Source organism: Azolla caroliniana, unplaced genomic scaffold (assembly GCF_043228905.1).
Source record: "Azolla caroliniana isolate FFs.n. ecotype wild unplaced genomic scaffold, voAzoCaro1.0.p SCAF_22, whole genome shotgun sequence".
Classification (NCBI taxonomy): domain Eukaryota; kingdom Viridiplantae; phylum Streptophyta; class Polypodiopsida; order Salviniales; family Salviniaceae; genus Azolla; species Azolla caroliniana.
Genome location: NW_028230457.1, coordinates 11,071,163 through 11,080,086, shown reverse-complemented (window position 1 = coordinate 11,080,086; position 8,924 = coordinate 11,071,163). Strand labels below are relative to the sequence as shown.

General features: G+C 42.1%; 2 protein-coding genes across 2 annotated transcripts; one reads left to right on the top strand and one right to left on the bottom strand.

Annotated features, from left to right (window-relative positions):
* Positions 1 to 318: 318 nt before the first annotated feature.
* LOC147849980 (myosin-2 heavy chain-like protein) lies at positions 319 to 4,314 on the top strand. Its single transcript, XM_087337169.1, has 5 exons — positions 319 to 891; positions 1,025 to 1,200; positions 1,272 to 3,465; positions 3,676 to 3,758; positions 3,870 to 4,314. The coding sequence occupies exons 1-4, from the start codon at positions 322 to 324 to the stop codon at positions 3,727 to 3,729; spliced, it is 2,994 nt and encodes a 997-aa protein (XP_087193295.1). The 5' UTR covers positions 319 to 321; the 3' UTR covers positions 3,730 to 3,758; positions 3,870 to 4,314.
* Positions 4,315 to 4,520: 206 nt separating this feature from the next.
* LOC147849979 (uncharacterized) lies at positions 4,521 to 8,033 on the bottom strand. The gene is made up of 4 exons (XM_087337088.1): positions 7,581 to 8,033; positions 7,117 to 7,392; positions 6,766 to 6,903; positions 4,521 to 6,458 (listed from the first exon to the last, which is right to left on the bottom strand). The coding sequence occupies exons 1-4, from the start codon at positions 7,923 to 7,925 to the stop codon at positions 4,923 to 4,925; spliced, it is 2,295 nt and encodes a 764-aa protein (XP_087193214.1). The 5' UTR covers positions 7,926 to 8,033; the 3' UTR covers positions 4,521 to 4,922.
* Between the last annotated feature and the right edge of the window lie 891 nt (positions 8,034 to 8,924).

The following is an 8,924-nucleotide window of genomic DNA, read 5'->3' as shown; positions in this document are numbered from 1 at the left end:
TTATGATTCTTCTTCTTCTTCATCTTCATCATCATCATCATCATCATCATCATCATCTTCTTCTTCTTCTTCTTTCACTTCTTTGTAGTGTTTTTTTTTTCTTTGTTCACATTCCTTTGTGTTAAAACACACACACACACACACAAAGCCAAAAAAATGACCGTTGGTGTGAATAGGCCCTTAATTGTTTTAAATTTATTTTTTTGATCTTTTTGAATTTATTTTATTTCAAATTAATTCTTCTTCTTCTTCTTCCTCCTCTGCATCCACAGAGAAGCAGAGAAGCAGATACAGAGTGAAGCTATGGCGATGGCGATGGCGATGGCGATTGCTATGCCTGCGGCTGCGTCCACGAGCCCCATCAGCAGGAGCCCCACCCAATCCCAGATCGACGATTCTGACCAAGATCCCCCTTCCCACAGCTACTTCTCTCTTTTGCAGTCGGAAGCTGCAGATCCATCGCCAAATCCGTCATCATCAGATCCATCAGCAGATCCTTCAGCTAACCCATCCGATTATGTGTCAGAAGACCCATCGCAACATCCTGCAGAGTCCCCCCCCTTTGGCGAGATCTGTAGTAATCATTTCGATCCTACGAGCGTTGATGGATTTCAGACAGAGTTCCATGAACCCTCCGCTCTGCGTGAGAGCACTTCTGCTTGTAAGGCACAGCTTTCGCATGATTCCATTGGCGTTGCTGTCATGCCATCCTCTCCTTCCTCGTCGTCTCCTGCAGGATATGGCCGGGGAAAAGCTCCCCATAGCCATGCTGCTACATCTATTCATAAAGGTGCAGGGATAGGGAAGAAGAAATCCGTGTCTCCCATTCTACGATGGTTCCCTCGCAAGAAAACCGAATCTTTCCTCGAACGCAAGATCAGAATGTTGCAGGTATGTCCTGTCTTTCCGTCTTCTGCAACCTCTTTTCCTTTCTTCTCCTTTCTACTGAAGTCGATAAGAACTTCTTTCTCTGCGTCAGAGTTTCACTGATGGTTTGTTCTGCTTCTCTCTTTCTCTGTGTCAGGAGAAGGAAGGGGGGAAAATGGCGTCTCTGGACGAGACTCTGGGTGCGGCTGGTGTGCATCTATGTAGGATCGGGCGGGAGAAGCTTGCAGCCCGAGATGCTGCAGCTCAAGCCATGGATGCAAGGAGGAATGCCCTGATTGAAGCCTCATGGTGCCGCATCCTCAAATTAGCAGGGTCAGTCTCTTCATTTCCTTCATCATCTCTGATTCATAGTATTGTTCCTGCTAAACCTGTCTTTCTCCTAGGGTTCCTTGCAAGACGGCCATCATCGAGCTCCAAAAGGCAGAAAGGAAAGCTTCCGCAGCCATGGCGGAAGCCGAAAAGCTTGGGGTAGTCCTGCATAACGGTCCTCTGCCTCCACCGGCCGACCGAGAAACAGTCAATCCAGAGGGAACTGTTACGGCCTCGTTCGATTCAGCCTTTGAAGTGGACAAAGACGTGGCACATGCAATCAAGGAAGTATTGCAACAATTGGCTGATCAATCCAGAGATCGCGATCGAGAGCACGATTGTGAGCACGATCACATTGTGATCTCAGAGCTGCTTCAATCTCACATAACCAACACCTCTGAGATCCCACATGGTGCGAGCAATTCGGATGATCGAGGTGAGGTAAACCAATGTAAGGAGCTCGAAACAAAGGGAGATGGTAGTAGCTCACAGGACGAGCGATATAACCTTCATGAGGAGGAGGAAGAAGGGAAGGAAAAGAGATCACCGATCCCAACCATTGCTTCAATGATGCTCGAAAGGATAGTAAATCTCAGTGCTGAGCATCAGGCTTCACTTGCACGTATTGTCGCGACCTGTGGTTTAAGCGCACTACTAAAGGATCAAAGCTTAGAGCAAGAAGAATCCATGGATGGCACTCCTTCCTCTGTTAACAGAGTTGCAGGAGAGGATGTTATTGCTCCGGCCAGTGATCTAGGCAGCATTCTGGTGAAACATGTCTCTAAGCTTCAACGAGAGATTGAAGCTTCAAAGGCAAGAAGACAGTTTCTTGACGAGCCAGAACCATGTGTCTCTATTAAGAGGCAGCAGAAGGAAATGCCGACCGAGAGCTTGGATCGGATCCTAATTAAGCATGTTTCGAAACTTGAGAAAGAGAAGATAGCGGCTGCTCAGGAAACTTCCGAACGGACATCATCTATGAAGAATAATACAAAATCACTCACTGTTGCTAATGAGCATGAAGAAGGTTTGGTTAGAGTGGAAGAAAGACTCCATGAGGTGGATATGTATGTCAAGATGGAACAGAAGGAAAAGCCGACTGAGAGTTTGGATCAGATCCTTGTCAAGCACATTTCAAAGCTCGAAAAAGAGAAGCTGGCTGCTGCTCAGGAAGCCTCCAAGCATAAATGTATGAAGGAAACTGGTGCTGTTGACCATGATAAAGGTTCTGCGAGCATGGATGAAAAACTCCATGAGATGGATGGGTACATCAAGAGGAAACAGAAGGAAACCCCAGTCAAGAGCTTGGATCAGATCCTAGTTAAGCATGTTTCAAAACTTGAGAAAGAGAAGCTAGCTGCAGCTCAGGCAGCTTCCCAACATGAAGAAGGTTCGGTGAAATTAGAAGAGATACTCACTGGACCCAAGTCATATATGAAGAGGCAGCAACAGAAGGGAATGCCGAGCGAGAGCTTGGATCAGGTCCTAGTTAAGCATGTCTCGAGGCTAGAGAAAGCAAAGCTCGCTGCAGCTCAAGATACTTCCAAACCTGTGTCGATAAATGAACATGAATGTCCAGAAGAGACTGGAGATGGAAGAAAACCAGATGGGAAAGCATCATCAGAAATGTGCAAGCTAGAAAGTACAATATTGGGCAAGGTCACAGGCACTGTAACTGCCACCGGCATGCATGAACCGGATAAGCTGAAAGATGGTAGTGCAAGCTATGGAAGGATAAGGCACAATCACGACGGGATAAGTTCTTCTGACGCGATGTCCGACCTTGGTAGCATTCTAGTAAAACATGTTTCTCGGCTCGAGAGAGAAAAGGAGGCAGCATCGATGAAGGGACACATGATGACACCTATTGGGCTCAAACAGCATTACCCGAAAGGATCTCAACTATCTCATCCTGAAAAAGATGTTCCTGATCTAGGTAGCATTCTTGTAAAACATGTTTCAAGGCTTGAAAAGGACAAGGCAAAGCATGCCGAGAACGAGAAGCAAAAAATGTCATTGGGTGATGTGGGTAGTAGGGAAGAAGATTTTCTCGAAAAACCTCCTGAAGAGACTCCTTTAGTGAAGGAAGAAGAGAAGACTTACCCACATGGTTCCAAAGTTCAAGGTAGAAAGCAGAGTGATTTGGAGATTGTAGACCACTTTTCGAGAAGAAAATTAGTGAGAGAGAAGCAGATGGAGGATGTGTGGGGAGGCTTAAGCCTCGACAATGCAATGAAGCGCCATGTCTCGAAACTTGAGCTCGAACAGGTACTTCTTGGTCACGCTTTTTTCATGTGTATGTGATAACATTTCTTGAAAGCAGTATTTTTTTTCGAATGATCTATGATAAATAGTTTAAAGTTAGACTATATTTAACTTTAATGGAGCACCCTGTTAGGATTTTGTTCAGTTCTGTGTTTTTGTTGAGTTACTCCTATGAGTCATTTTCAATGGTTTTTTGAACTTGGTTACTTCAAGGCTGCTTGGAGGGAAGCTGAAGAGGAGGCGAGGCAAAGGCCAAACATGCAATAATGCATCATTTATTGGCCACTTGATATTATGTATGGATTATTGTTCATTAAGACGCAGGTTTTTTTTTTTGCCTCTATACCTTTGGTTACTAGCTTGATAATATATTTGATCTAATAAATGATTCATTGCTGGCTTGACAGGAGAAGCACAAGATCTTGATAGGACCAAGGCATTCAAATCATACCTTATTCATGTCTAAGGTATCTTGGTAGACTTCAAAATGCTGAGGTGTACATCATGGATATGGTTCAGAATCAGAGCTTAATTGAATGATGTATTATCTCTTTCTAGCTATATAAACTGGAATGTTGATCCCATCAACAACTTAGGAAGAGAAGATGAATTTGAGAGGCATTGCTTTCTTCAAATATTACTATTTTATTTTTCGTTTTTATTCATGCAATCCAAACCAATTTCTAGTTGATCTAATCATTTCTACTTGATCCACAAAAGAACAAACCAGACGATTTCAGTCTGTATTGTTTATTGATCCAAAAAAATTGAAAACTTCAATATGTTGTATTGACATTTTCCTGACATCATCCTGTTATGTTGAATTCCATCAACTATTCACCATTGTTTCAACTACGGTTCTACAACCACCAATTGTTCAAGCATATTTGCAAAGGAAAAAATGTTGGTCAATCACTCTATTACACATTATGTAACATTATTTTACTTTTCTCATCAGTTCTTGAGGACCATTTCATACAGCATATTCATCACTCTTATGGAAATTTTAAATTTTAATACATCATATATATAATGAAGAATCCACTCAATTCATCATTTTACTTCAACCTATACATCTCTATTTCATCTTTTTAACTTTCCCTAGAACAGAAAACTACATGACGCATTAGGTTTTTTCTACTAACCATATCATGGCAAGGGGAATGCCACCTTGATTTTTGGGGTGAAATGGGAAATTAATTGGCAAAATGCCACCTTCAACAATGAAACTAATCATGAATAACTATATAGGCCCTCAAGTTCTTGATTCGATCCTGGGACTCCAATCAGATCTAAGAAGTACTCAAGCATGGGTGACATACGCAGAATGGCGAAATACCCTGAGTTCTCATTAGATGTAATCATTGGTTGCTTCCTATGGCTCTATTTCACAAGCCTTGGATGGTTTAAACAAGAATGTACACACCCCAACTGGCGAGAAAACTGGTGTGGCTAGCTTGCTAACTACTGCTCTTTCCCATGGCTTCTTTGATAGTGAGATTGATACCACGAACCCAAAGCTCAGCCATAAACTCAGTGTGGGCATCAAAGTGAATTTCTTTTCCATGTGCCTTCACTCTAAAGACACCCCCCCACACATCTTCATCAACATCACAGATCTTTTGGTTCTTCTGGAACTTGAAGCTCCCTCCCAAGCTCGCTTCAATGCAAAGTTCATTTCGCCTCTTTGATTCTCCCCAACTAAGCATTCCAGACTTGAGCATCCTGACATATTTTAAATGTGGCTTTCCTTTTCCTTCTCGTGTGTGCTTCAAGAGCTCTGCCCCAGCAAGCACAAGCTTCTTTGCCATGTGATCCAATAAGATTCCTTCCACTACTCTACCAGATACACACCTCCTTGCAAGTGATAGTGCACTTTCAGCCCTTGCATTCACCAAATAACAATCGGCCCCTAAAGAAAGAAGCAGCTTGCATGCCTCAATATGGCCTTCCTTCACGGAGAGCATCAACGGAGTGTAGTCATCCTCATTCCATGCATCGATTGGAGACCCCTGTTTCAGCAAATGAGTTAAAACCTCAGAATTGCCTCTTCTTGCTGCAAAATGTAATGCCTCGAAGTTGTCCTCTTTCAAAACATCTCGAAGTATGGCATCGAATAATATTCTCTCACACCATTCCTTGTGACCACTTCCTTCTGCTAACATCAATGCCGTCTCTCCTTTACAATTCCTCATGCTCATAGATGCTCCAGCGAATAATAACACTTTGAAAACCTCCATACTACCACATTGAGCTGCAACCATGGCAGCTGAGAATCCACGCCGATCGGGAAGATTCAGATCGAGACCCTTTTGTTCAAGTATCTTCTTTATAACCTTTGTGCTTGCATGCCGAGCTGCAAAATGGAGAGGCGAGAAGATTTCTAAGTTACTTGAATACAATTTTTTTTCAGACATAATGGCATCCCACATGACATGTTGCATCGCTAGCTGATGGCTACTAGCATCCATGACATCAGCCAGACCTTGTCCTTTCTTATTGAGTATACCGAAATCAGCTCCGGCGACCAAAAGCTCATGGAAGCATTCTTCGTGACCAGATGATACACACAGCATGAGGGCGGTATCTCCAGCTTCAGTTCTTGAGTTTACATCACATCCACATTCTATCAGCGCTCTCAACACTGATGAAATACCTTGCCTAGCAGCCAAATGTATAGGGAAGAATTGTGACCCATCTTTGGTACATACACAAAATTCTGTATCAGCACCACTTTCTAGGAGCATTTTGACGGCTTCAACATTGCGACATAAGATAGCGTGGCATAAGAGTGACCTGCCTCGTTGGCGAGTATTTGCAGAGACATGCTTGAGAAGCATCCTAAGGATTCGACCTTGTGCTTCCCAGTATTCTAATGCACACCATGCAGCATTGTATGGGTCTGCCATGCCAGCACCCACTCTCAACACTTCACTCGAGTTTAAATCCCACGACCAAGCTCCAAGCCTCGCTTCATGATACGCATTTGCCCCAACCTGCACGTGAGATCCGATATCATTGATCACAAATTAGATATACAGTGAGCTTTTATTGTGAGTGAAACGCTGGAACTCTCTGTTCAAAACTCTATCGAACTTTCAATCTTTTGGTGGCAAAACACAAACTTTAATATAACACCACCATATTTATATACTTTTTAAATTCCACGTCTTTTCATACAGTAAGATCCTTAATGCATAAGTGAATTTGTCAGATGAAAGGCAACAAATGTCACATTTCCTTTAGCATGTTTCGAAGTTCAAACACAAATGCCACTGTAAGCCTGAATCCTTATGAACCTACTTGCAGCAAGCACTTCACAACAGGAGCTTGTCTGCAAACCACGGCCGCAATCAAAGCTGTACAATCGATATTTGCATGAAGGGCAGGCTTCATGGAGCGAAGTAGCACTCTGTGCCATGAATTCACATCCACACCATTCTGTAATAGCAAAGAAAGATGCACACATGTTATAGAAAAGAACATACATATACATACATACACAAAAACACACATACATATATGCACATACACACATACATGCATATGCATAACATATACACATATATACATTCATATGCATACATACACATATATACACAAATACAGTCATATGCATGCATAGAAAATACTGAACATTTCTGATAGTCCTACCTTTATCAAGAGTTCTACAATGTCAATGAGTCCGCGGCTGCTTGCGTGAATCAAGGCACTGGTCAGAATTTCTGGCCTGGCCATTTCGCAGCTTATCAGAAGCTCTGCCATCTTCACTTGACCCACAAGGCAAGCCTCCAACAAAGCTTCCTCACAAGCAGGTTGAGAGGCCCCTGCTTTTAGCAAGAGTCTCAGCACTTCATAATGGCCTTCTCTTGTTGCTGCAGTTGTTGCATAACCTCTGAAAAGCTTCTGGTTAACATCTGATCCTGCAGCCTACCCATACATTGCATACAATTAATAGGAGTTGGGATGGCATGATGCATCACAAACAAATGAGTATTATTATATTGTAAAAACCTTGTAAGAATGACAATTCCATAGGATTGCAACAACACGGAAGATCAATGAAAAATGGATTCGTAACACAAGCTCATTTTCATAGGAGAGCATATACAACTCACCAGAAGTTTCTTCACGATTTCAACATGACCCGAATGAGCCGCAGAAAAGAGAGGTGTGACATCTGTCTTGAACTCGATATACTCGGTTTTAAGCTCATCAGGAGCTTCTTCATGCTGAATACAATCCGTATGTTTCACTTTAAGATTCACAATTCCCATGTAATTCACATCGACAGCTTCATTCTGAAGAATCTCATCTACAAGAAGCTCATCTCCTCGGAGGGCAGCATTGATAAGCATTTGAGATGCATCATTCTCATCACCTTCTTTTGCTACATCTGGACTCATCTCTTGCTCCTTTGTATTAATGTTTTCAAGAAAGTTCAGTCTTTTTTTATGCTCCATCGTGACAAACCATGATATAAAGATTATCTGGTCCTTTCAGTCAAGATGATAATACAGCCGATGAAAATTTTTAGGCAATCTAGAAAAGAAACATGTTTACGAATCAGTGTAAGTATTATACTAAGTATTGATACACACAGGCATTTTGGAAGTTGTAAGCAATGCTTCTATCTACCTATGCACACACACATACACAAATTAAATCAATACAAACCATGAATATTCTATGCATACAATCAGTAAAAAAGAGAAGAAATTTAATAGAACATGCAGACTATTCTATGCATACAATCAGTAAAAAAGAGAAGAAATTGAATAGCCCAGGCACAGACCTCTCTGTCTGTCTGTCTGATTCTCTCTGGTATCAAAGTTCTTGAATTATCTCTGAAATAAATAATACCTCAGTAATTCATCAGAGAGAAATGATAACCAAATCACTAGGTGGCCTATAGAGAGCTCGAACTCTTCAGAAAGAAACAGTTAGTTAGAGCTTCACCCACCATAGCCAATTTCTTCTTCCGCCTCTTCTCTCTTTCTTCCGTTTCTTCAACAGCTGGGCTATGGAGAACTCGAGCTCTTCGGAGATCAAGAATTTAGGAAGCACCCACCGCCCCCACCATAGCCAGTTCCACCTTCAGTTTCTTTCGTTTTGTTTATTGATTTCTTCAGTTTCTTCAGTAGGCCAGCAAAGGAGGAGTCTGTAACTCTCTTCAGGAAGGAGCAGTATATGGAGATTCACCCGCCATAGCCAGTTTCCTTTCCTTTTCCTTTCTTCCTTCCTTCAGTTTCTACGTTGTTTCTTTCTTTCTTTCTTTCTTTCTTTCTTTCTTTCTTCAGAGGGGCTCAAATCGGGAAATGTTTCCTTTCTTTCGTTCTTTCTTTCTTTCTTCTTCTTTGTCCTGCGCTGCATTTATGAGAATTCTTTCGCTCTGCTTTCTCGCTCTCTGTTTTCTTTGTCACAACAAAACACAAAAAAAAGAAAAGAGAGAGAGAGAGAGA

Coding starts and splice junctions, on each gene's coding strand:
- LOC147849980 (XM_087337169.1), top strand. CDS start 322: ATGGCGATTGCTATGCCTGCGGCTGCGTCCACGAGCCCCATCAGCAGG. Junction 892..1,024: donor GCAAGATCAGAATGTTGCAG/GTATGTCCTGTC, acceptor TCTCTGTGTCAG/GAGAAGGAAGGGGGGAAAAT. Junction 3,466..3,675: donor CGAAACTTGAGCTCGAACAG/GTACTTCTTGGT, acceptor GGTTACTTCAAG/GCTGCTTGGAGGGAAGCTGA.
- LOC147849979 (XM_087337088.1), bottom strand. CDS start 7,925: ATGGAGCATAAAAAAAGACTGAACTTTCTTGAAAACATTAATACAAAG. Junction 7,393..7,580: donor AAATCGTGAAGAAACTTCTG/GTGAGTTGTATA, acceptor ATGTATGGGTAG/GCTGCAGGATCAGATGTTAA. Junction 6,459..6,765: donor TTGTGAAGTGCTTGCTGCAA/GTAGGTTCATAA, acceptor TCTCACGTGCAG/GTTGGGGCAAATGCGTATCA.